The sequence below is a fragment of the Protomyctophum bolini genome (assembly GCF_963924005.1).
Source record: "Protomyctophum bolini genome assembly, chromosome: 7".
NCBI lineage: Eukaryota > Metazoa > Chordata > Actinopteri > Myctophiformes > Myctophidae > Protomyctophum > Protomyctophum bolini.
The window spans coordinates 40,148,860-40,173,859 of NC_137868.1; the positions used below are offsets into that span (position 1 = coordinate 40,148,860).

The window sequence follows — 25,000 nt, forward strand, 5'->3', positions numbered from 1 at the left end:
ATGTAAAGCACTTCGGATAAAAGAGGCAACATTTACCATTTAGTGAGAGAGATGCGTACGTGCGTGCGTGCGTTGAATTTTTATTTCAAACCACTGCGTTTGCGTGAGCGGGACGCCCTACCATGTGAGGGCTGTAGCAGGGGGTCTTGTGCGTGGGCGGGGCCGAGCTGGGGGGCTGGCTGCAGGGCAGGGGAGGCGTGGCGCTGGACGGGTTGATGCGCTTCTCCTTCTGCCGGCGGTTGCAGAACCAGACGCGGATCACCTCCTTCTCCATGGTGAGCTGCTCGGAGATCATCAGGATCTCCTCTGAGGTAGGCTTCTGGTTCTGTCAGGGAGGCAGTGGTGTTTTTGGGCAGCAACATTACATTTTGGGTTTCAAGGGCCTTTCATGCGGGAAGCAAGAGGAGGAACGCATCGCGTTGTTGTTGCCTGGATCAACGAGAGGTCTGCTAGAGGTCTAATAAAGAGGGGCGCGACAACGCAAAAAAAGCTAAACAGAAGCCAGGTCTGGTGAGTCGCGAGCACGCTCGCGGGAAATTAGCGGGACCGCGCTCACGTAAATATACGCTTGCGTTGTCGTACCGCGACCGCTCCCCAGTGCTCCGCGCAAAAAAACGCAGGTGTCATTGAAAATGAACTATAGGCGCGTTATATCGCTTCACGTTTGAAAAGGCCTTTAGTCATAGTCTTTTTAAATAGTTTTAGTTTAGTTTTAGTCACATTTTAGTCCCCTGGAATGTTTTAGTGTTAGTCTAGTTTTAGTCGACTAAATGTCATGAGATTTCAGTCGACTAAAATGTATTTTGGCGGGCCTTGATGCCGTCGCAATGGCTCACAACGTGTCGCAGTGTGACACATTGTGAGCATGTAGAGCGGCTATTTTCAGCATGCAACCAAATGAAAAAATTACTTATAGAGGGTATGTGCGTGACATCATCATCAAACCCGGAAGATATGCAGGAATGCCTACTGAGTGGCAAAAAACTACTTTCTGGCCTTGACAGCCCGTGCATCCAATCTGAATTTGATTGCATTAAACAACTTTAAACAAGGTTAAACTCACTTTGCCTGTTGCTTTGCCACTCGATGTGCCATTCACTTTAAGCATGCGCATACCCTCTATACTGGATGTCTTGTCCACTAGTCCCTTCCTAACATTTTAGTCTAGTTTTTATTTGACGAAATTGTCAATATATTATTATATTTAGTCTTCATTTTAGTCTTCATAGTTCCATTTAGTTTTCGTCAGTGAAAAAAGGTAATCGACGGAACATTTTTTGTCATAGTATTATTCAACTAAATCAAAACTGCAGGGAGGGTAAGACAGACCCTTGAGTTTAGGTTTTTTGCAGAAGAATGAATACCGATGCAAAGTATCAAGAAACAGTGGGGGGGAAAGGGTGTACTTAACTGTATTAAAAACACATTTACATTAGAAAAGTACAACATTAAACAAATGCACCTGAGGGTTCAAACCCCACCCACATCAACTTAACTTCAGTAAACTGTACATCTCTTGATTGTGGGCGGACGGCGGGGCTTTTCAGAGTAAAATCTGCCATATCTGCTGGCACTCTAGCGCCTTTATTTTTGAAGAATTCCCCGGGGCAAAAGTTGTGTTTTTAACCACTCTCGACACTGGCAGTGGAGTTCCATGTGCAGGTTAACTGAATTGCATTTAGGTTTTAATTACCGCCATGAAGGCGCGCTCAAGGGCCACGCGCACGTTGGTCTCAATGCTGGTTCTCTTCTTCCTGCGGCGGCCGGGCAGACCCTCGAAGCCCATGGATGAGGAGGACAGAGAGCTGGGGCTGGGCAGAGTGCAGTCTATGGACATGGTCTCTGGTGGAGGACAGATCACATGCAATGCATCCATGTTTCCGTACACTTCATGGCCAACATACAGTACATTAACCCCCCCTACACACATACGCACACCACTTAAGCCATTTTATGTTATGTTATGTAAGGGATAATATCTGGCTATAGGTGATCATTGTCGGGAGACAATTCAGGGAGTTTAATCACCCTGAAGGTGAATTATATCCAGACAATGAACACCTAGCCAGATATTATCCCGCTTATTACATGGCTTGGCTACCAAAACACAACAAAAAAAGTATTGGCGCTGGCTGCGTCTGCTCAGCTGCAGGGCTGGAGCACTGTCGGAAAACACGGAAGTGAGTTGATCAAATATAGAATCCATTTTCGGGTACTGCTAGTCTATTTCTAGCTCAAATGTTTTCAAAAACATTTTTGGAGGCAACGTTTAGCTGTAAATGACATTGTGTGTCACAGTGTGTGTGTGTGTGTGTGTGTGTGTGTGTGTGTGTGTGTGTACATGGCTGTCATGTTGGAAACAGCAGTAAATAAGGTGGGGCGCAGCTGGTGCTCAGAGGGTTTGATTAGGCAGTGGTCTGTTATAGAGCGGGAGCGGTCTGTTATCAAGAAATAACACACCGCTGAATTCAGCGATTGACCAATCAGAATCAAGCATTCAACCAAGCTATGTAATAACAACCGATAATCACCAGTAGGCTCAGCCAGCTGGCTCGAGTTACATTCCAGTGATAAGTAACCTACAGGTGATTATCGGTTCCGCTACCTGAACCTATACCATTACCTTATACTTTCAATCCGGGACAGAATCTGTGTCACATACAGTAAGTTGTTGCTATATACCATATACTTACTGTAGCATTATAAATCCTTTAAAAAAAGAATATATGGTTCAATGACGCAGGTGAGAAGAGGGGGAGAGACAGACAGATATTTGTATATATATATATATATATATTTATAGGAAAAGAGAAGGGAACCTGCACACTCGTATGCTCCAAAAGATAAATTTGTTGACGACGTTTCGAGCCAAGGCTCTTCATCTGGTCAAACCAGATTTTACTATAGTTTTACTATAGTTTCTATATATATATATATAAATATTTGTCTGTCTCCCCCCCTCTTCTCACCTGCGTCATTGAGCCATTTCTCCAGCAGTGGTTTCAGTTTGCACATGTTCTTGAAGCTCAGGTTGAGGGCCTCAAAGCGAGATATGGTGGTTTGGCTGAAGTCGTTCCCGTAAAGCTTGCCCATGGCCAGGCCAACGTCACCCTGAGGACATGCACAGACATATTAGAACATATAACATATGGTGGTTTGGCTGAAGTCGTTCCCATACAGCTTGCCCATGGCCAGGCCAACGTCACCCTGAGGAAACGCACGTTTATTGTCACATGAATTTCCTCAAACTAAAACTATGAGTGAAAAAGAAAATCCTAAACCTTCCCCCCCTTGAATTTGCCCGCTTTACCTGGTGGGACTAACTGGTACAATAAAACAACAAAGACACAATAGCAGATAAATTAAAATGATGCTGCTCAACATGGGACATTTAATAAACATGCATAAATATGCATCCTTTCATATTACCCTTTTCAGCAACACAGACGCACACGCACACACACACACGCGTGCGCACACACACACACACACACACACACACACACACACACGTCACACACACACCTGTGTGAAGCCTAGTTTGATGCGTCTCTGTTTGAAGGTGCGAGCGAACTGCTCCAACTCCTCGAGGTCACTGGGCTCCTCGGGGTGAGAGGTCACAGAGGTCAAAGGGGTCACACCCCCACCACTGCTCACCTCTACACCTTTATCTCTCTATGGGGAGAGAGAGAGAGAGAGAGAGAGAGAGAGAGAGAGAGAGAGAGAGAGAGAGAGAGAGAGAATCATGGATTACTTTAGGGCTCAAATAGTCGTTGTTGAGGCCCTATCTGGCACTGAAGCCTGGGAGTTTCCTGGACATGTGTACCTGTGCTTGGAGTCCCAGTCTGGTCGGAGCGGACAGCAGGCCCCCTTGGTTTGGCTGAGGTAGCGAAATAAGATTTGGTGTCGAAAGGAGTCCTGGGAGGATGGGAACAAACAACAACAACGTGAATCTTTGATGAAATTAAATTGATGCATGCCATGTACGCCTTCTGCCTGTTATGGAACCAGTATGCACACGCTCGTTATCTTAACCGGAAAACATGAGTCAACATTTTTGTGATGGCTATTCAAGAGAAGACTTCCCGCACACTCGACTTACTTGTGCAACGTTTCGGTCTTTGGACCTTGCTCAGGACCAGGGGAAGGTCGAAAGACCGAAAAATGTTGTACTTTAAATGACATTAAATAAAAAGCTATTGAACCTGCAAGTGGCAGTGTGCGGCTCTCACTCCTTCTCCTACACGTTTGCTGTGATGGCTATTCAAAGATAGCAGATGTACAAGCTCACAGCTGCTAGCTTGTACATCTGCTATTGTTGAACTTTTTGTCCTTCCTTGGCACGAAATAGTTTGAGAACTATTTCCACCTCGGAGGAAAGCCTGGTCTCTGTTCCAAAAGTGCCGTACGATCCGGCCGGGTGCGGATGATATCGCTATGTCATGTTGTTTTGTATTGTTTTGTAGTCATTAGGCAGGAACAATCAAACGGAACTTCCTTTTCCCCTCAAACCGGAAGAATAACAATAAAAGCTCTCGTATATAGCCTGTAGCTTTTATTGAGAAAAATCGGTTTGAGGGAAAAGGAAGTTCCGGGAGATTGCTGACTATACAAAACAATACTACAACATGACGTATAGCGATATCATCCACTCCCGACCGGTTCATGAACCCGAAATGGAATGGTGCCCAGGCTAGGTTAACACAGTGACTTGTATACAGTTGTAGGTGGACACTAGTGTGACAGACAGGGGGGTGGATGGATGGATGGATGGTGCAGTAATGGCTACCTTGCTGGCCCTGCTGTGCCTGGGGCAGGAGGAACTGGGCAGGGTTCTGGAGGTGGTGTCCAGGCACCAGCACCAACTGTTGGAGCTGCAGAAGCTGCTGGATGTCCTGATGGGTGGAGGAGAGCAGACGGAACAGCACAGGGTCAGGGGAGACATGGGGCACCGTTTGGGGTCTAACAGTAACCATCCAATGACCCGTTTCATGGCAGCCATGTTGGCACAAATACCAGTTTAAAGATGTGGTGAAATGGTTAATTTGGGCATTTTGTTTTGACGTTTCAGCCTCAAACAACAGGAATCTTACTTTCTAAACCAATCAGAAACCTCAGGCTATGGGACGTAAAAGTCTGTCTCAGTTTAGATTAAGGTCGTCTTTATATTATATCCATTTAATACACATTGGTTATAATATAAAGACGACCTTAATATAAAGTGTTACCAAAATGTCACCCGTACCACTCGTTGTTGGATATAATAAATTAATAACGCCAGATTAAGGTAAGAAAACGGCTTGTCCGGAATTCTCCTTTTTTTTAAGTGTAGCAGAGCCTCCAGTGAGCCAGCACCCTGACTCTGCTTGTCCTGAACGGAACAGCTAAAACTCAGCTAAGTGATTGCTGTCAGGAACCAAATGGACCCTTAAATGTCTGTAACTCAGAGAGTGTACAAATGGAACCAAATCCATTTGTTTCAATTTGGACACTCTCAGAGTAAAATTAAGAAAGTATTTTGCAGTGTAGATCGCCGAGATCGGGGTCCCAGAGAAAACAGCGTACCAAATGGAGGTCTGTGGCCAATGGATATCAAACTGGGGCTCCTTGAATTAAAAACACCTTGAGTGAGGGGTGCTCTTATCATCGTACATCATCATGAAGTAAAATAGACACTGTCTATTTGCTCAAACACTATATAAAATTTTCCATTCAATGGGAATTTAATGTTTATGTAGGACAAAGTTTGTGGACAGACACCAAAAGCTGGATATAGAAGAGGCTAGCGCCCCTCAAAAAGGATCCCTGGTTAAGAAAGAGCATGCAATGGGATTAATCAGGTCAGGTGTGTGAACTGACGAAACAGTAGCACAGCAACAGTAAACACGCAGACAGAAAAAGAGAAGCGCCGGTTTGAAAACGACAGTATATACCCAGCATGCAAAGAGGGGGAAATGAGCCCACAGCTGAATGCAATACGTTCTCAATCAAGCCCCCCTCCCCGCTCGCCCGGGCCTGGGGGGAGGAGGAGGACTGTGATTGGTCGGTCTTTACCTGGGCGGTGAGCTGGATTGGCTGGGTGAGGGTGAGCTGGGGCGGAGGAGGAGGGTGTGGGACAGGGACGCTTTGGCCTGTCTGTTCCTGTGTGCTCTGTCCCTGTCCCTGGGACTGTCCCTGACCCTGTCCCTGGGACTGAGTTTGCTGGGCCTGCTGGCCACTTTGTCCCGCCTGTTGCTGCTGCTGTTGTTGTTGCTGCTGTTGCTGCTGTTGCTGCTGTTGCTGCTGCTGCTGCTGGGCCTGCTGATTGGCCGCTGCCGCGGCTGCCTGAGCTTGCTGATTGGCTTGGGCGGCCGCGTGGGCGGCGTGAGCAGCGTGGGCTGCGTTGGACTGCTGCATGGCCGCGGCCAGGAGCTGAGCCTGGGCCTGCTGCAGCAACAACTGCTGCTGAGCAGGTAATAGAGCGGTCAGCTGGACGCACACGGAGAGGAGAGACATACAGGAGGGCGGGAAGGTAGAGGAGAAGAAACAGCCAGACAGATTTTGTTCAAAAAGCAGCACCATGAGAGAAGCAAGCAAGAAAAGCAACACACCGCCACCAACAGATACAGAAAAATATGGGCCCTATCTTGGGCTAAGCCTTACCCGTTACCCGCAGTACCTGCTACCTGTGAATTACGCACAAGGCAGCTGGCCCCGTCCCTAAACGGTATCCACACTATCCGCTAAACCTTATGTCGAATCCGTTAGTTTGTGCCTGGAGGTGTGGCTGTGTTGTTGCATTATCCCTGAAATTGCCACACGTTTGGGAAAGCGCATGGCCGATTCTAAAACCACCCTCTATGCCACCCTCTGTGGACACGGACACACAGAAATTCAGAATTGAGTGACCTTGAATGTGATTGTCATTATAATTTTACTGTCACCCACAAAAGTGTGACTGTTTGTGCCAATAAATAGTGTTTTTTATCAGCAGTTACCATGAAGCTTATCGAAGACAAATACAATGTTGGTTGGTCTACATTTGCTATAACCAGCAATGCGAGTGATAAGTCTGTGCATCAAAGATAATTTTATTCCAAGGCAACATCGCTCTTCCAAGGCCAGAGAGGGAGAGCGTGTAAGATTGCATTGGGGACAATGGCTTGCGGAGACTTCTCTTAAAGGCATCTATGATTGGTTTTATTAATGTATTAAACGCCCAAACCACACCTACAGTTTTTTTCACCTATAAATATTGCACGAATCAGAGCCTATTTGTCCTTTGTCCTTTTTCTCGGCTTGATTACTGCAATTTTATTCTCCATTGTTCTGTAAAGCACTTTGAGCTGCATTTCATGTCATGAAAGGTGCTATACAAATAAAGTTTTATTATTATTATTACAGTATGCATAATGTAACGGGTAGTCGGATAGAGCAGGTGTTTTAGGGATAAGGCTGGTGTCTGAAGATAGCAACTTTTGGACGGGAACGCCCCTTGCCCAATGCGAAGTGTGTGTGTGTGTGTGTGTGTGTGTGTGTCTTACCCCTGCCAGTTGGGAGCCGGTCAGCATTAGTTGCGTGTGCTGTAGGGCGGTCTGTGAGGGGGTCGGGCCATGAGAGGGAGGGAGGACTGGTGACATGTCACCACACTCCTCCATCTTACTCTGGTATAACGACAAAACAAACAGCGGTTTAACGGGCGCTGGTAGACACAGCTGTGGCCCTGGCAAAAAGTACCAAATGATTAAATGTCTAACATCGCTCTGGTGTATACGTACGTTAGAGATGATATGTCTTTGCTGATTTGTATAGTAAGAATACAGACTATTTTGTAAGTCAATAATCTGTGCAGGAGACATGAAGAGACAACATGTAATACAAATAGTCAATTAAAATTGTATTGTTGTAATGAATCAAACCCCCCACCAAAATACACTTCTTCTGTGGTGGCCGGCTCCATAAAGAGAAACCAGAGTAAACACGATTGACAATAGCCCTCCGAGCCACCCCTCCCTGTGGCATATCTCCAGTTGGAACCAAATTGAAAAGCTTATTTAGTATCATGACAATATAGTCGAGCACATAAACTCCTCCGGGGCAAACCTGTAGATCAAAATACAGTGCGTTGTGAATTTAGATACTATACTTCAGCAAAGCCTGCACCTAATCTGTGCTTTGTTTCTCTGGTTGGCGGTGCAGACATTTGTCTTCCATTATTCGTATAGCGGGAGTTATAGGGACTGCCCAGGCCTTTTCTTTTCTCTACAAAAGGGACGCATGTTCCCCTTTCTTCATGGATGAGGCCATGTCAGGACACGCAGCAGACACTATAGGGGCCTGCATGGGACTCTCTCGGATTTGCATATCCAATAAGTCGGTATGCAAAAATGAGGAAGGTTTAGGAGGGGGACTATAACTTATTGTGGAGTGATGGTATTGGGTAAATTACGCTCCATTCCACCAGTGGTTTCTCAGACACAATGAATGGCCGTGCCCTCAGTGAGTTTGCTTCTAATGGAGGCATGCACACGTTACTTGACACTCGCTTGTCGTTCGATGAATCATTAAACGTCCACAAAGAGCCCATTGGCTCCATAGAAAGGGGTGAATGCTACAGCAGCCATACTGTCAATGAGGCCTTTGTGGTGCCGTGAAACCCCAAGAAAAACAAACACAGACAGACATAAAGACTGAACCAGGCGCAATTCGCGCACAGACACACACACACACACACACACACACACACACACACACACACACACACACACACACACACACATTCACACAACTCACCTTGCTGCTGCTCAGACTTGGTGAGAGGGGAAAGGGGTTGATTTTCATGGACTGAGCCTACAGGGAGGACAGGACAAAGAAGGACAATAAGCAATAGTTTTCACCACCAATATACTGTAGTGTTTGTACTCACTTCAAATAGATGGACTGCACATTATTGATTCACTTACTGTAATTATCTGTACCTGTATTCCTACTACAGATTACGTATATTATGTTACTGGTGATAGTTTGGTCATAATCGTTGAATACATATAACCTGTATTCAAATGTCCTTTTATATATTATATAATTATATTCTTTTGCTATGTGTCCTGACTGAATAGGTGTTTAACCTCAGTAAAACTATGTCTGCATGTGTTACGTTTGAGTGTACGTGGCATAAGGAGTCAGAGCTACCTGGTGATTTGATTCCGGACCGTTCCGTTCTGAATCTGCGTGGAAGAAAACATGAGAAATTGAAAAGACAAGAGCACACACACACACACACACACACACACACACACGTACCCATACCCGTACACAGTACACACACGCACGCACGTACCCGTACACAGTACACAGTACACACAGAAGAAAACATGAGAAATTGAAAAGACAAGAGCATGCACACACAAAGATATTACACATATTTCGACACAGATGCATCTAACACACACAGCATATAGTCTACAGTCTACACAACACGCAGCTGTCAGGTCATGGTTTCACTAAAATGAGATTAAGTGAAAATTTTATATTACATTTTAAATTATCAACACACACAAACACACACACATGCACGGTCGCACACGTGCGCACGCACACACAGTTTGTACCTGTGCTCTCCATTGGAGACTCAGGCCCTAGCTTCTCAACCTCTGACTTTGACATCCTGATATCTGCAGAGAGAGAGAGAGAGAGAGAGAGAGAGAGAGAGAGAGAGAGAGAGAGAGAGAGAATAGAAGTTAGAAACAATGTTACGGTGATTCCAAGAAAGATAACAAAAAAGACTGAAAAGAGAGCAACTATATATATACACTAATACTATATGCAGGTGAGGCTAAACCTACATGTAAGGTGCATCAATGGAGCATCAATCAAACAGAAAACCGAGAAGATTTAGAGAAGGAAAGATTTTATGCTGAATTTCACGCTGATAATGGAAAGCATGAATTGAAATTGAAAGAAAGAAAACAAAAATGAGAGCGATAGAGAGAGAGAGAGAGAGAGAGAGAGAGAGAGAGAGAGAGAGAGAGGTCACAGGCAGGTACAAAAGAAGAGAAGGGGAAAAAACAAGTAACGAATTTTCAGTTTTCATAATAGGCTTACATACTGGTGTATACCGTTACTGTAACTATTGAGACAGGCCAAAGGAGAAGGAAAATAATGAAGGCATCTACAGTATCTGGCCAACTATAAGGTGTCCTGTATACAGTATAGGTAGGCAATATTGACCATTGGTCAACGAGTGTTGTTGTGTCTTTATGGAGATAAACGTGAGCTTTTTGGAACGCGACATGAATTAGGAATCGACAGCTTTGAGGTCGGGGTCACAAAAACCATACGAGTCAAACTCAGCCCATGTACATGTTTTCAGACATTCACTCTTTCCTACTGGTGGCTGCGAGATGGAGTGGGCCAAAGTTTGAGTTGTTTGCTTGTTCTAAGAATAACCCCCCCGGTGCCGTGCCTGAGTGGGAGCTGCCCACCACCTCGTTGGTCATGGTTATAGTTCTTTTGGCTCTGTATGTCACTCACAACACCGTGTCACTTCCTGATCGATAGAGTGCTGCTGGGACATGCAGTCCCCGTGTCAAAATATGAGAGCGCGAGAGAGCAACAGTACAGATATATTTGAGGAGAAACCATGTGAGAATAATGGGTGCGGTACTGCGGTAGAGAGAGATTTGGAGGGAATTGTGGAGGGGTGAGACTGTAGTCAGTGACATGTTTGTGTCAACCAGTCCTTTGTTTATCAAAAAACAGTCTGTCAACATCATCTCTCTCATGCATGTGTCCCGTTCTTCTGCCCTGCCTTTATGGCAAATACACAACAAACACACACACACACACACACACACACCACACACACACACACACACACACACACACACACACACACACACACACACACACACACGTATTCCCACGCGCAGAGCTATACTTCCCCTTTGTGGAGATATGCAAATCAACCCAACGACCAACTAATTATATCTGCCAGCTGCATTTTGAACTCCCCCCTTTCGCTCCTTTCCTCCCATCCTGTGTACTGTCATGATGTTACTGATGAAAGCACTGATAATTATGCCACCTGTTTGTTGTCATGCACTGCTGTGCTTTAAAGTATCTTTAAAGATCTTATAGATTCCTCTAATGCCTGATTAAAACTTGGTTGCACAGTCTGGACTAATTTTGGAGGTCGCTTGCTATCACCTTTCAGATTGTAAAATGAACAGCGCATTTCCTTTACAATAACATATTGTAAAATGCACAGTGCATTTCCTTTACAATAACATATTGTAAAATGCAGTGCATTTCCTTTACAATAACATTTATTTTCTTCCCCCCTTCTTTTCTTTTTGCCATGTCAGCTCTAATTGCATGATAGAGAATGTGTCTTTTTTTAAACTCCTTTACCACAAGGCAGCTTTTTAATGAGTGTGCAAATCACTTTCATATAGTTTTTATTCTTCTGTATAGCACATTTTAACAACAAACTGGGCCATTTCATATGTGCTCCTTCCTGCGATTTGTTGACTTAGTTAAATGTGTTGACTGTTCTGTCCAAGATTTGGGGGTTTCTCGTCTCTGCCTTTTCATCTTCACAAGAGCATTGAGCAGTAGGGGGCAGTAGTGAGACAGAGACAGAAACACTCTCTCCTTGCTCTTGCCAAGCAGTGTTGAGTTCTTCGACTACCTTTTTTCACTGATGGAAACTAAATGAAAACTAAGCTATGATGACTAAAACTAAGACTAAATATATGGACAATTTTGTCAACAAATAAAAACTACACTAAAATGTTAGGAAGGGACTATAGTGGACGAGAGATCCAGTATAAGTCATTTTACACTTGGTTGCATGATGAAAATAGCCGATCGGCTGTGTAAAATCAGTCATTACGACGTCATCAAGGCCCGACAAAATACATTTTAATCAACTAAATCAACTGTAGTTAGTCGACTAAAATCTTATGATATTTAGTCGACTAGTCTATTAAGTCTAACACTAAAACATTCCAGGTGACTAAAATATGACGAAAACTAAATTAAGTTTAATTCCAAAGACTATGACTAAAACTAAAATAGAAATTTGCTGCCAAAGAGAACCACAAGGAGCCACTTATAAATCAATGCATACTTAAACTTAAAATGACCGTCGTGGGGGCAACAGCTCCACCAGAGTGTTCCAGACTTCCCTCTCCAGAGCAACATTAGTGACTTCCTCCTGGGGGGATCCCGAGACGTTCCAAGGCCAGTGAGTCGATGTGTTTCCTCCAACTGTGCCTCGGTCTGCCTCGGGGTCTCCTCCCAGTGGGGCGTGCCTCGAGGACCTCCCTATAGGGAGACGCCCCGAGAGGCATCCTAACCAGATGCCTGAACTACCTAAGCTGGCTCCTTTCCAGGCGAAGGAGCAGCGACTCTATACTCTGAGTCTCTCTCACCCTCGGCCTCCGAGAACCTCTCACCCTCTCCCTAAGGGAGATGCCAGCCACCCGTCCAAGAAAACTCATTTCGGGCCGCTTGTATTCGAGACCTTATACTCTTTCGGTCATGACCCACACTTGTCTGACCACAGGATCACGGTCATACGGCACTGCTTAAAGTCTAAAGAGTGGTAAATGTGTGGCGCAATGGAAAGGTACCACGTGCATTATAAATACTTGTCTTGTTCACAGTGACTCACTCACAGTGAGTAAGCACGGTTAGCGGCGGTGGGGTTCCATGCTCTGCCCACACAGAGACCTTGCAGGCCTCTTAAGAGAGTCTAAACATGTGAACTTTCACTTTTACAAGAGGGTTCCTCCACCCGCGAGGCGAGCCTGCCAACTGCCAACACGCTGCATGTTCAGCCTACACTGCACCGTACACATAAAGGGACAAGTGTGCATTGATTAACGGCGGAGGACGGGCTATAGACGGTAACCTGGTGTCTAATGTGGTCATTAATACAGTAGAAAAGACAGTATATCAAGAGGCTGCGTCTCTCTCTCACTTCCCCTAGTGACTTCCCCCTCACACAGCAGCTTGAACGCAGTGCTAAAAACCAACACTTACTGTCAGGGAGGCTGTTAATATTAGCCTGCTCTCTCCCACACGTCATCTCTCATACTGTACAGACCCCTTCTCCCATCAAATCAGCACGCACACATTCACACGCAAAATGTCTACACAGCCACCTACTGTCCATGCACGCACGCACGCACACGCACACGCGCACGCACGCACGCACGCACGCGCACGCACGCACGCACGCACGCACGCACACACACACACACACACACACACACACACACACACACACACACACACACACACACACACACACACACACACACACACACACACACACACACACACACACACACACACACACACACACACACACACAAAGAGAGAGTATAGGGTCATTACTTTATTTATAAAAGATGAGAGGTTGTGTGGGTGTGCTACAACTTCCATTTAGCCAGTATAATGACCACAACTCCAACAGTTACACTACTATGGCTATACTGCTACTTGTACTGCTAATAATAATGATGGCCTAATGACAAGAATAATTTTACATTTACATGTTTACATTTTCTCCAAACGAATTAAAACATTACTGAAATTTACGTTTGGACCTTTTTTTAATTTATGAGTCTGCACTATAAATGCATTGAAACACATTTATATAACTTTGGCAAAACAAACTAGCAAACAAACAAAGGTGCCATAAAGTTCATAATTCCCTATATCTGCAAGATTATTTAAATACCCCACCATTGACATACTCACAATATACAGTGCAGTACACTATACTACTACTGTGAGTCATAGTCAATAGGCTCAAACAGTCTCAAAATAATACAGATAATTATATACATTCATATTGTATTTAATGTAGGTTCTCACATAAGCTCTCCCTATAAGGTTTCTTACCTCACCGGTACAACAACTAACTGACATCTTTCCATGGAAAGAATTACCATATTATGTATACTGTATATACAGTATAACTGTTGAGCAAATCAAATATATCATAAATCATCACCAATAAATGATGCAATACAAGGAACAGGGAACAAGTGTGTGTGTGTGTGTGTGTGTGTGTGTGTGTGTGTGTGTGTGTGTGTAAGCGACTGTGCGTGTGTGTCTGTAGTCTGGTTTGTTTCTATAATTCTCCTCAGGGCATGATGAGACCAAACCCTTCACGGCACGCAAGCAAGCATGCACACGCGCACACACACACACACACACACACACACACACACACACACACACACACACACACACACACACACACACACACACACACACACACACACACACACACACACACACACACACACACACACACACACACACACACACTTCCCGATTCAGGACACCACCCTGACGCCGAGGGGGGCGTCTGGGAACAGGAGTCTCCCATAACTACAGATTTCTAAACTGTGGAGGAGCCTCTGGTGCGGACGGCCCGTCTTTGATTGCAAAGTGGTGTTTTCCATCAATAAAACTTATATTGCTTTTGTCAAAGAGCGGGCTGTAGCCTAGAAGCCTTTCTTTGTTTCTTTGCACATGTGTACAGATGAATACTAGACAAGAGAGACCGCAGAAGAATTTGAAATCCCAGTCCTCGTATAGCTAAGGCAGACTACTGATCATACATTATCCCAGTCCTCGTATAGCTAAGGCAGACTACTGATCATACATTATCCCAGTCCTCGTATAGCTAAGGCAGACTACTGATCATACATTATCCCAGTCCTCGTATAGCTAAGGCAGACTACTGATCATACATTATCCCAGTCCTCGTATAGCTAAGGCAGACTACTGATCATACAATATCCCAGTCCTCGTATAGCTAAGGCAGACTACTGATCATACATTATCCCAGTCCTCGTATAGCTAAGGCAGACTACTGATCATACATTATCCCAGTCCTCGTATAGCTAAGGCAGACTACTGTCTGATCATACATTATCCCAGTCCTCGTATAGCTAAGGCAGACTACTGTCTGATCATACATTATCCCAGTCCTCGTATAGCTAAGGCAGACTACTGTCTGATCATACATTATCCCAGTCCTCGTATAGCTAAGGCAGACTACTGTCTGATCATACATTATCCCAGTCCTCGTATAGCTAAGGCAGACTACTGATCATACATTATCCCAGTCCTCGTATAGCTAAGGCAGACTACTGATCATACATTATCCCAGTCCTCGTATAGCTAAGGCAGACTACTGATCATACATTATCCCAGTCCTCGTATAGCTAAGGCAGACTACTGATCATACATTATTTGGACCATTTAAATCCTATTCCTATACAGTACTTCATCGCACGACAAATAGAGGAAACAGACCATCTGCATTCTGCAAGCTATTTTAGACATTTGGGGAAAGGTTTTGCCTATGATTAAGTAATAAGTATACATGCCCAAAATTATCTAATGACACTTCATTCACTTATACCACTAATATTATAAATAACTATGATTGTGCTCTTGTGTTCAATTCTAAACCTACTCAACGCAGCGTAATATTCCACTTGACTGTTAAAAAATAATCCTATGAAAATGGAAACCTTGCTGATAGTGTTAGCATATGAAGACAGATAGAGATGTTTCTCAAGATATAGTGTCTTGCCTGAAGCGCAAAAATAATCATGGGCTAAGAAAAGTAATTGGAAAATATAAGCCATTGCAAATGGAAAGGTTGTACACAGCTACAGTATGAAGACTGACGACAGGATAGCTGGGCAGTGGGCAGTAGGAAGAGTGGGCACCTCGTGGTAAATTGGCAAAAACTAAAATATCTGGAAAATGTTTTTAAGTCAAATAAAGTATCTATAGGCTAGCCTACATGGTTGTAATTGTAAGTAACATGCTTAAACATTCGACTATTAAGGTCTAATATTTGTACAATTGCATACCGGTATTTATATTGAGGCCAGGGCAGTGGAATTCTTGTCATTCTTGAATTCCAGTATTGACCTGACCACCCCTTACGGTTTTGATTTGGGTATATATTTCTATACACACATAACACCATAATTACTAGCATGTTACAAAGCTTTCACCTTTTTGGTATAAATATTATTAAATTGGGCCGGCAAAACACTACTGCTCACTCTATTCTATATTCTATGATGTCATCCTCTTTATTGAGACGCAATAGAACGATATTTCTCTCGAAGGGATCGTGACATAAAAATACGTTTTTGTAATTTATACGTTTTTTAATTTAATTTCTTTTTTTTTAGCTCAATTGCACCCAAAAAACCTGAACTTTTAACATTCAGTAGATGTTCTGGCTGAAACAAGTGCTCTGATTTCCCTGTGGACTGTGAGGTAAGAGTCCACAAATCCCATATATGACATAATAATTTGCCAGCAGATGTCACTGTTGAGGGATGTTTGCCGGTTTCATTGCAGCTCAAAAGGCTTCAGAACACACAGGGAAAACCCCCAGACCACAGAGAATCCAGTGAATGTTCAAAGTTCAGGTTGCGTGTGGGTGTAATTGAGGTCATAAAACCTAAAAGAAAAACTAATAAACTAAAAACAAATGAAAATTAATGTCATGAAACCTTTAAATACACAACACAATACAAACATCCTGCTAAACTAAGGTCCTATTTAGGTCTTTCCTCCCCGTTTATTCACTTTCATGTATTCATTGATTTATAGTGTTATCTGTGTAATTTTGTAGTGTTGTGTCAACACCAGTTATAGCTGTACACAAAATTACCCAGACACGGCAACGTGCTTTAATGCTGAGAGTAGGAAGAATTTGTACGCTCTCAGTGTTGAATCAAACACGGAGGATTTTACTGTGTGGCGGTGGTCAGGATACGTCATTCTGGCCATTGGAATGTATAGGCCTTACAGACACATTCAGCAACATAAAGGCAACGACATCATGACTCTAATGAGTTGTGAGGTGAGCGGGCCTTTGAAATGACTTGTAATTTGTGAAGATTGCAATGGTAATTCGCTGCTGATGTGCGACGTCAGTTAATTGGCATTTCAGGAACCTTGTTTCCATGTCACTGAGTGAGTCAGTCAGTCAGTCGAGAGCGAATCTCACAGCTGTGCTGTGAGAGATTTGTATCTGGTCGCTACAGAATGTAAGTGGCGGCATGCAGCAGATATGAGCTGGGAGCTGGGGCTGAAATGACACATTCTCTATACTCTATTTGTACTGTCCAGCGGTTTGGACCAGTGTTTCTCAAATGGGGGTATATGTCTGTGTACCCCTTCACCCTAGGGTGCGTGAGAAACTGTAAAATGAGGAGAAAATATTCTTACTGTTATATTTAGTGATAAAACACTGTGAGTGAAGGTGATGCTCTCTAAAGCTTGAAACCAAATTAAGTAGAAGAAAATACAATCAAACCTGTACCGTATAAATTAATTGACATTGAACACATGCCGTATAGTCTATTACAGAAACATCAATTGATAAAAGGACAGAAAGATGGCAGAGTGAGACGTGCTCCAGAGCACACTTTACAACGTTTACACGCTGACTTCAGCACAGAAAGAAGAAGTGGTATAAGAATTGTCATTGTCACGTCATTAGTGCAAAGAAGCCCAAGTAATGACGCACACTAACAATCATCACAGAACAGAAGAAGTAGATACTGTGTGTAATTATTTGCCGTCTCTCCTTGACATACCTTAGAAATGTTTCAGTCTAAGCACTAAAAGAACAAGGAATTTGCTTCAGCATCTTCACATGCAAACACCAACGCGCACGCACCCACACACACCCACACACACACACACACACACACACACACACTCTTCGGAGCCAAACTCCATCCTTGACGAGGTGTCTGACCTTTCCCTCTGCCTGCGACAGGCATTTGCCTGCCATCCTAACCCCCCCACCCCCCCCACTAACCCTCATCTCTGTCTCGCCATGCCCTCTCCTCTTTGATGTCCTCTAATTAGTCAAGCTCGTTAGACCCAGCGGTACTAATCAACAGCATTAGGCACAGCATTTTCTCTATCCCCTTCTTTTTTCTGTGCCCCCCACCTCAAAGACACACACACACACACTCTCTCTCTCTCACACACACACACACACACACAAACTTATAATTGGTGCACGCTAACGAAGGGCCGTGCAGATAAACACTCACCTGGCAACCACATACTGGGAAAGTCCATCGATGCTATTGCTGCTGTTTTGGTCATGTCTGTCTGTGTCTCTCTGTGCGCGCGTGCGCACACACACGCTGTGTGTCTGTGTGTGTGTGCACGTGTAGTCGTATACTGTATGTGTATATGGTGGCTCTATGTGAAGAAAACTACACACACACACCTCTCTCTCTCTCTATCTGTCAGTCCCAGAAGAGGAGTGCATGAAATGATACACAATCACTCTCTTTCCCTCCCTTTCTCTCTCTCTGTGTGTCTCTCTGTCACACATGACAGGTCCACACGCCCCTGTCAAGCCCCACCTCCTCCTCCTCCTCCCCACATCCTCCTGACAGCACGAAAGACAAGAGAAACACAACCCTGGATGTATTAAAACAGGAAGTAACGCCGCACAACGAGCATAGGAACTCCGAGGAGCAGAACCAAAAGAAAAGCAAAGGGGTACGTGAGAGAGAGAGAGAGAGAGAGAGAGAGAGAGAGTGAGTGGGAGAGAGAGAGAACATGTGAGACAGAGGAGATAGTGACAAAGAGGGGAAAGAATACTGTCGATGGAAACTGATGTCGTGGCTGGAAACACACTCCCTCACTCACACACACACACACACACACACACACACACACACATGCAGAGAAAAACACAACGTGAAGATATGCCCAGGCCACGCACACAGATTGATGAAGGTACTCAGTACTGTTTCCTACTTATGTCTCCTCTACCCCCCATATTGTCACATAATTAAATCACATATTGACTATACTGCCCCCACCGCCCCCCCCCCCCTCCACATAATTGGCACAACACTAAGATTTGATTCAAACATTAATTAAAAAAAGTTATATAAAAAATGTAATGGCAGTTTTTTCCTTTAAAACATGTGTTGACATTGTAATACGGATAAAAAGAAAAGTATACTTTAGTAAGTATATAGCTTAGAACAGTGGTTCCAAAAGAGGGGGCGGGGACCACAGGGGTCCTTGAGGGAGTTCCAGGGGGTGTCCCAGCTAAATGATAGTTTGGAACCAAATGGACCCTTATGGGCCTGTAACTCTGAGAGTGTACAAATGAAACGGGTCCATTTGCTTCCATTTGTTCCACAGAGTTAAATTAACATTGATTTTACAATATAAATTGCGGTCTCAGAGATAGAAATGCCATTAAATGGGGGTCCGTAGACTAATGCATGTCAAACTGGCGGTCCTTGAAATTAAAATGGTTGAGAATCACTGCTAGAGCCGTAAGAATCTTCTCTTGGTATATCTCTTCAAATGGGGGTCCGTGGGCCAATAGGTGTCAACTTAGGGGTCCTTGACATGAAAACGTTTGGTAATCACTGCACTAGAACATTAGTTCCTTTAATCCAAACCACAACACAATCGATTAATAATCTATCTCTATCTATGGCATGTTGTGGCATCACCTTGAAGACAAAGCAAATGTCACCCTCGCTCTCCTTTGATCTCGGCCTCCAAAACGACAGCATTTTCCTACGACATGACTCACGAGTCAACGTGCACTTTTTTTTCTTTTTTCTTCCTTTATCTCGTCCGCCCGCAGGCCATCTGCCGCACGTAGTACTGTAGAGAGAGGTGGTCTCTCTCGTCTCGTCTCGTCTCGTGAGGGAGGAGGAGACAGGGTGTCACGGGAGAGTTTTGAAACAGTGGGGCTTCCATCACCACTCGCTTTCCATCACCACTCACCCTATAACGGGTCCATTTGGTTCCATTTGTATACTCTCAGAGTTAAATAAACATAGATTTCACAATGTAAATAGGGGGTCCCAGAGATAGAAATGTCATTCAATGGGACTCCGTAGCCTAATGCACGTCAAACTGGGGGTTCCTTCACAATAAAATGGTTGAGAATCACTGCTAGAGCAGAATAAATCTCCTCTTTTCCCTGGCATATCTCTTCAAATGAGGGGGTCCGTGGGTTAATAAGTGTCAACTTGGGGGTACTTGACTTGACATTAAAACGTTTGGGAACCACTGGTATGCACACCAAGAGGAAGGAGAAACGCTGTCATGCTGCTACCATCCCACCACTGACCACCTCCAGGGGTACACACACACACACACACACACACACACACACACACACACACACACACACACACACACACACACACACACACACACACAATGGAAAGTTACAGTCATATTACTCGACTCCGACTCGTATATGCTGCCTGCTACTTCTTGGTTTGGTTTCCCACAAAGGGCCCAAATCAGTCATCTCTGGATAACAGGGTTCTGCCAGCAGCAGTACCCGAGCCTAACCACAAGGTGGCAGTCTTGCCTCGCTCTACCATCCCACGTCCACTCACACACACACGACACGACAAGACAAGACTCCCCAAAGGAGGAGGAGAGGGAGATTGAAACGTTGCGCCCTTCAATCTTCAATCTTGGTCTGAGAGAGTTTAATAATTCAAAGGTTTCCGAGTTTAACTTTGTAAATAGCCTACCGTACATTATGTGGTGAAATCTGTGCCAGAGGCCACTTACTGGTGTGGTGGTCTCTTTCTCTTTGGTAGTCCCAACTCCCAAATGAACGCGCTCGCGTGGATGGAGAAAGTAGCCTAAATAATGAAGGTATGCTACTGTAGGCTACTATACTGCCTTAAAACAGAAAAGAAAGATCGCCGACGCATTTAAGCCTGTATACTGGCCTTCAAGCAGTATGTTTGCGCAGGTGTGCTGAAGAGCTCTGCTTGGACAAAAGCAGACTTCCGGTTATAAAAGCAAAATGCGTAAATTGCGTAAAACGTATCCAGTATTTCTTGTAATCTACAAAAATGGTCTGAAATAGATTTCCTCATTTAACCTGGAAAAACCAAGTTGTCTCAAATTAAAAATCCAAAACAGATAAGCTGTTGAAAGTGGTCTGTTCAAATATGACAGCTCTTCATTTTTACCATAACAAGTAAGTAATACTAATAACTTAACTATTGACTAATAGATGAAGTCTGTACACACCAAAAAAAACGTTAATAGCAGCTAAAACTATTTATATGTTAAAGTTGTATAAAAGTTTAAAAAATATATTTTTTTATCATTTCTTTTCTAAAGCCTATGGGGAGAAATGCTACTTTTCATAATAGCAGATCTTAGGAGATGGCTTTGTCTTGGAAAGTCAAGGAAAAGTAGGCTATTCTTTGATATAGCCTACAGTATTTACAATTTAGTCATTTAGCAGACACTATCTCGCTGGTTACTTGAAATAGTTTACAACAGTCTGTTGCATGCAGGATTACGTAATATAGTTTGGAAATGTCAGAAAGGTGTTTCTCTTTGAGATGTGCATGTGGTGGACCACCATTTTATGGCAGGCCCCCCTCGCTGTCTCTCCCCCGGGCCCCACTTTTTAGAACCATTGGATTAGAAAGCCAGTTTAAACCATTTGGAAAGCCAAGGAGCAGAACGTCAGGGTTGTCGACTCAACTAAACTATATAGTAGGCCTAGGCCTATACTGAACTGCACACACAAGCTCAACTATAGTACCTGACTGTCTGACACTGAACTGACTGACTCAACTGTACCTGACTGTCTGACACTGAACTGACTGACTCAACTGTACCGTAACCTGAGTGACTCTGAACTGACTGACTCAAACTAGTACCTGAGTGTCTGACACTGAACTGACTGACTCAACTAGTACCTGACTGACTGACTCTGAACTACTGACTCAACTAGAACCTGACTGACACTGAACTACTGACTCAACTAGTCAATGAACTGCACACACAAGCAAATCTTCTTTGTTGGATTAACAGCAGCAAAGAAGATGGTGCCTATGCGAGGTGGAAACCACCTCATAGCCATTTAGACCTAACAGACTCTACAATGTCTTCTAAATCATGACAGTTTTCTGAAAGACCTATATGTTTCTATATCAGTGGTGCTCACACTATTTCATGTCAAGGACCCCCAGAATTATCTGTATTTGGCCGCCGATCCCCATCTGAAAATATGTTGTTCCAGGGACATCGTTGGTCTTCAGAGGGGTGGATTCTCTTATTTATACATTCTGGATCTTTTGCTGTGTAGGTTTTAATGTGTTGTATCTTGTTTTTTATTTTTTTTTAATAAAAACAATTCATAACAAAAATGCTAGTACTTGAAATTCAAATATTTACAAGAAAAAAAGAAATCTCACTGTATATATAATGTACAGTTATGTACATTATATTAACATCCCATATTAGAGTAGCCTATATTTATGAGCGGTTTGAAGTCGTCAGATGTGTGTCATGGATTGATTATCAGTCTATCCGTTCAAAAAGGGACACGTCTTTTATATGAGAGAGAGGACGACACCGGCTGATCCCTGAGCTGCTAACGAGCAGAATGAAACATACAGCTGAACCACACCTTTCTGTTTGTACTTATGAGCAATCAGTGACATTTGTAAATTGTGTGCGTGCGTGCGTGCGTGGACAGTGACAGACTGGGCGTGGGGAGGGGGAAGGGGGTCTTTAAAGGTCGTAGGTCGTCTGGGCATCCTGGCTTTGGCCGTGACCTTTGTCTCGACCCTTACCCCACCCCCGACACTCACACATACACACTCTCTCTCTCTCTCTCACACACACACACACACACACACACACGCACGATTTTGTGTTTGTTTGAGTCGTTTTGAGTTTGAGTGTGTGTGTGTGTGTGCATACATGTACGTGTGTGATTACTTGTGTGTGTACTGTCCATGGTCAAGGGGGGGGTCTGAGCCTTGGTTGCCATGGAGACGAGGCCCAGCGACACTCCAGTGTGACCAGTCTTAGCAGGCCGGGCCCTCGCATGGTCCACACACACACACCCATTCTGGACGGGATCCCCTTTTGGTGCTTTAAGGATTTTGTTAATACTTTATCTGTTGAAAAATAGCAGATCTACAAGCTCACGACCTTGTAGATCTGCTATTTTTGAAAAATCGTGAAAATGTGGCGCTAATCTTTGAATATATATTCTGTCAGAGTGAACGTTTTTAACTCAAATCTTTGCTTCTGGGGGGGGGTCCCTGGAACAACACATTTTCAGATGGTATATGGTAAAACGGTAAATGGTGCATTTATACAGCGCCTTCATCCAAGGCCCATAGATTGTGCATTACATTCACCCATTCACACACACATTCATACACCGATGGCGGCGGAAACCATGCAAGGCACATCCAGGAGCAATTAGGGGTTCAGAGTCTTGCTCAGGGACACTTCGACACTAACTCTGGGGGAGCCCACAGGGTTCGAACTGGCAGCCTTGCAGTTGCCATCCAGCCACTCTACCCCTGAGCCACCGCCACCCCCACCCCCAGATAGATGGCTGTACAGATAATTCTGGGGGTCCTTGACATGAAAAAGGTTGAGCACCACTGATATAGAAACATTCAGAAAACTGTCATGATTTGGAAGACATTTAGTAGAATCTGTTCTCATGTCTAAATGGGTTAAGACCCATTCCATACTTCTTATTATCACATGGCTAAAACAAAGTGATCCGTGAGCTTGTATAGATCTGCTATTTTCCGAAAAAGTGTTGAAAAGTTTGAGACAAGGGGCTCCATTTTCGCTACCGCTTATCCCTAAACTTGCCTTTTTTTAACCATTTTGCAAAACATTTTTGAATAGTTAAAATGGCCAGTCTACAAAAAAAAGACTGAAAAGTGTAATACCAATCTCGGTTGGAAAAATCAGCTGTGCACGCACGTGTATATATATATATATATATATATATATATATATATATATATATATATATACACACCCACATGTGTGTGTGTGTGTGTGTGTGTGTGTGTGTGTGTGTGTGTGTGTGTGCCCATCAACTTATTTTTTATTGCTAAATGGAAAGGTCAGCTGCATGGTTTGTTGTGTTTTCTTGACTGAATGTGAGGATTGAAAGGCATTTGAAGCAGAGTGCCTCTGAGTCCCATGGCTGACAGTGACCCTCACAGGAGAGCATAGCAGCTCGTAAACACACACACACACACACACACACACACACACACACACACACACACACACACACACACACAGACACACACACACGGGCGCGCACGCTCAGAAGCACTTGCATGGACGTATATACGCACAATCGCACATTTAACAGCTCCCAACACACCCCCACCAGTAGTACACACACACACACACACACACACACACACACACACACACACACACACACACACACACAATCTGATAGTGGGACCCTAGGGAGGGGGGTGGGGGGGGGGCTGAGTCCTCAAGAGTACCATCAATCATTCCCCTGTCAGAGAGAGAGAGAGGGAGAGAGAGAGAGAGAGAGAGAGAGAGAGAGAGAGAGAGAGAGAGAGAGAAATAGCAAAAGGTGTACAGAGGAGGAAGGGAGGGAAGGAAGGAAGGAGGAAGGGGTGAAAGAAGGCAGAGAATGAAGGTGAGAGAGAGTGATGTGGCAAGGTGTATAATAGGTCATTGCAGGGACAATTCTGTGGTCTCTAAAGTAGCTCAGACCCCACCCATCTCTCCCTCTCTCTCTCTATCCTCCTTTTCTCTCCCTCTCTCTCTCCGTGTAAGGCCAGGCTCTCCTATATATATGTAGTGCAGCCTGAGGCCTGTATAGCACACCCCGGCTCTAATTCCTATAATCCATCATATTGTATTATAGGAGGGACAGACAGACAGAGCGCCGCTCGGAGATGGACTGACTGGCGGACCGCTGCAGCGCTCTGCTCCGTAAGACAAGCGGCCTGCTGCATGCACTGTAAATTAGGCTCATACATATATATACTCCGGTTTGAGGTGATAGCTTATCATTCACCGCGGCGTAGTGTTTTTAAAGGGCTAGAAAACTACGACATTGCGTCACTCGCCGGCGGTGATCAGCTATCACTGCGGACAC

At 44.2% G+C, this 25,000-nt stretch overlaps 1 protein-coding gene across 1 annotated transcript in view; it reads right to left on the bottom strand.

Moving 5' to 3' along the window:
* The window catches only part of LOC308318701 (POU domain, class 2, transcription factor 2-like), a gene marked incomplete at both ends in the record, with an annotated part of 135,351 nt that overhangs the window by 3,302 nt on the left and 107,049 nt on the right, over positions 1–25,000 (bottom strand). Inside the window, 10 exons of the mRNA XM_080768326.1 lie at positions 122–325; positions 1,694–1,842; positions 2,970–3,111; positions 3,526–3,675; positions 3,827–3,918; positions 4,790–4,895; positions 7,524–7,643; positions 8,773–8,829; positions 9,172–9,206; positions 9,591–9,653. Of these exons, the coding sequence (XP_080624452.1) occupies positions 122–325; positions 1,694–1,842; positions 2,970–3,111; positions 3,526–3,675; positions 3,827–3,918; positions 4,790–4,895; positions 7,524–7,643; positions 8,773–8,829; positions 9,172–9,206; positions 9,591–9,653 (1,118 nt within the window). The remainder of the gene's footprint in view (positions 1–121; positions 326–1,693; positions 1,843–2,969; positions 3,112–3,525; positions 3,676–3,826; positions 3,919–4,789; positions 4,896–7,523; positions 7,644–8,772; positions 8,830–9,171; positions 9,207–9,590; positions 9,654–25,000) is intronic.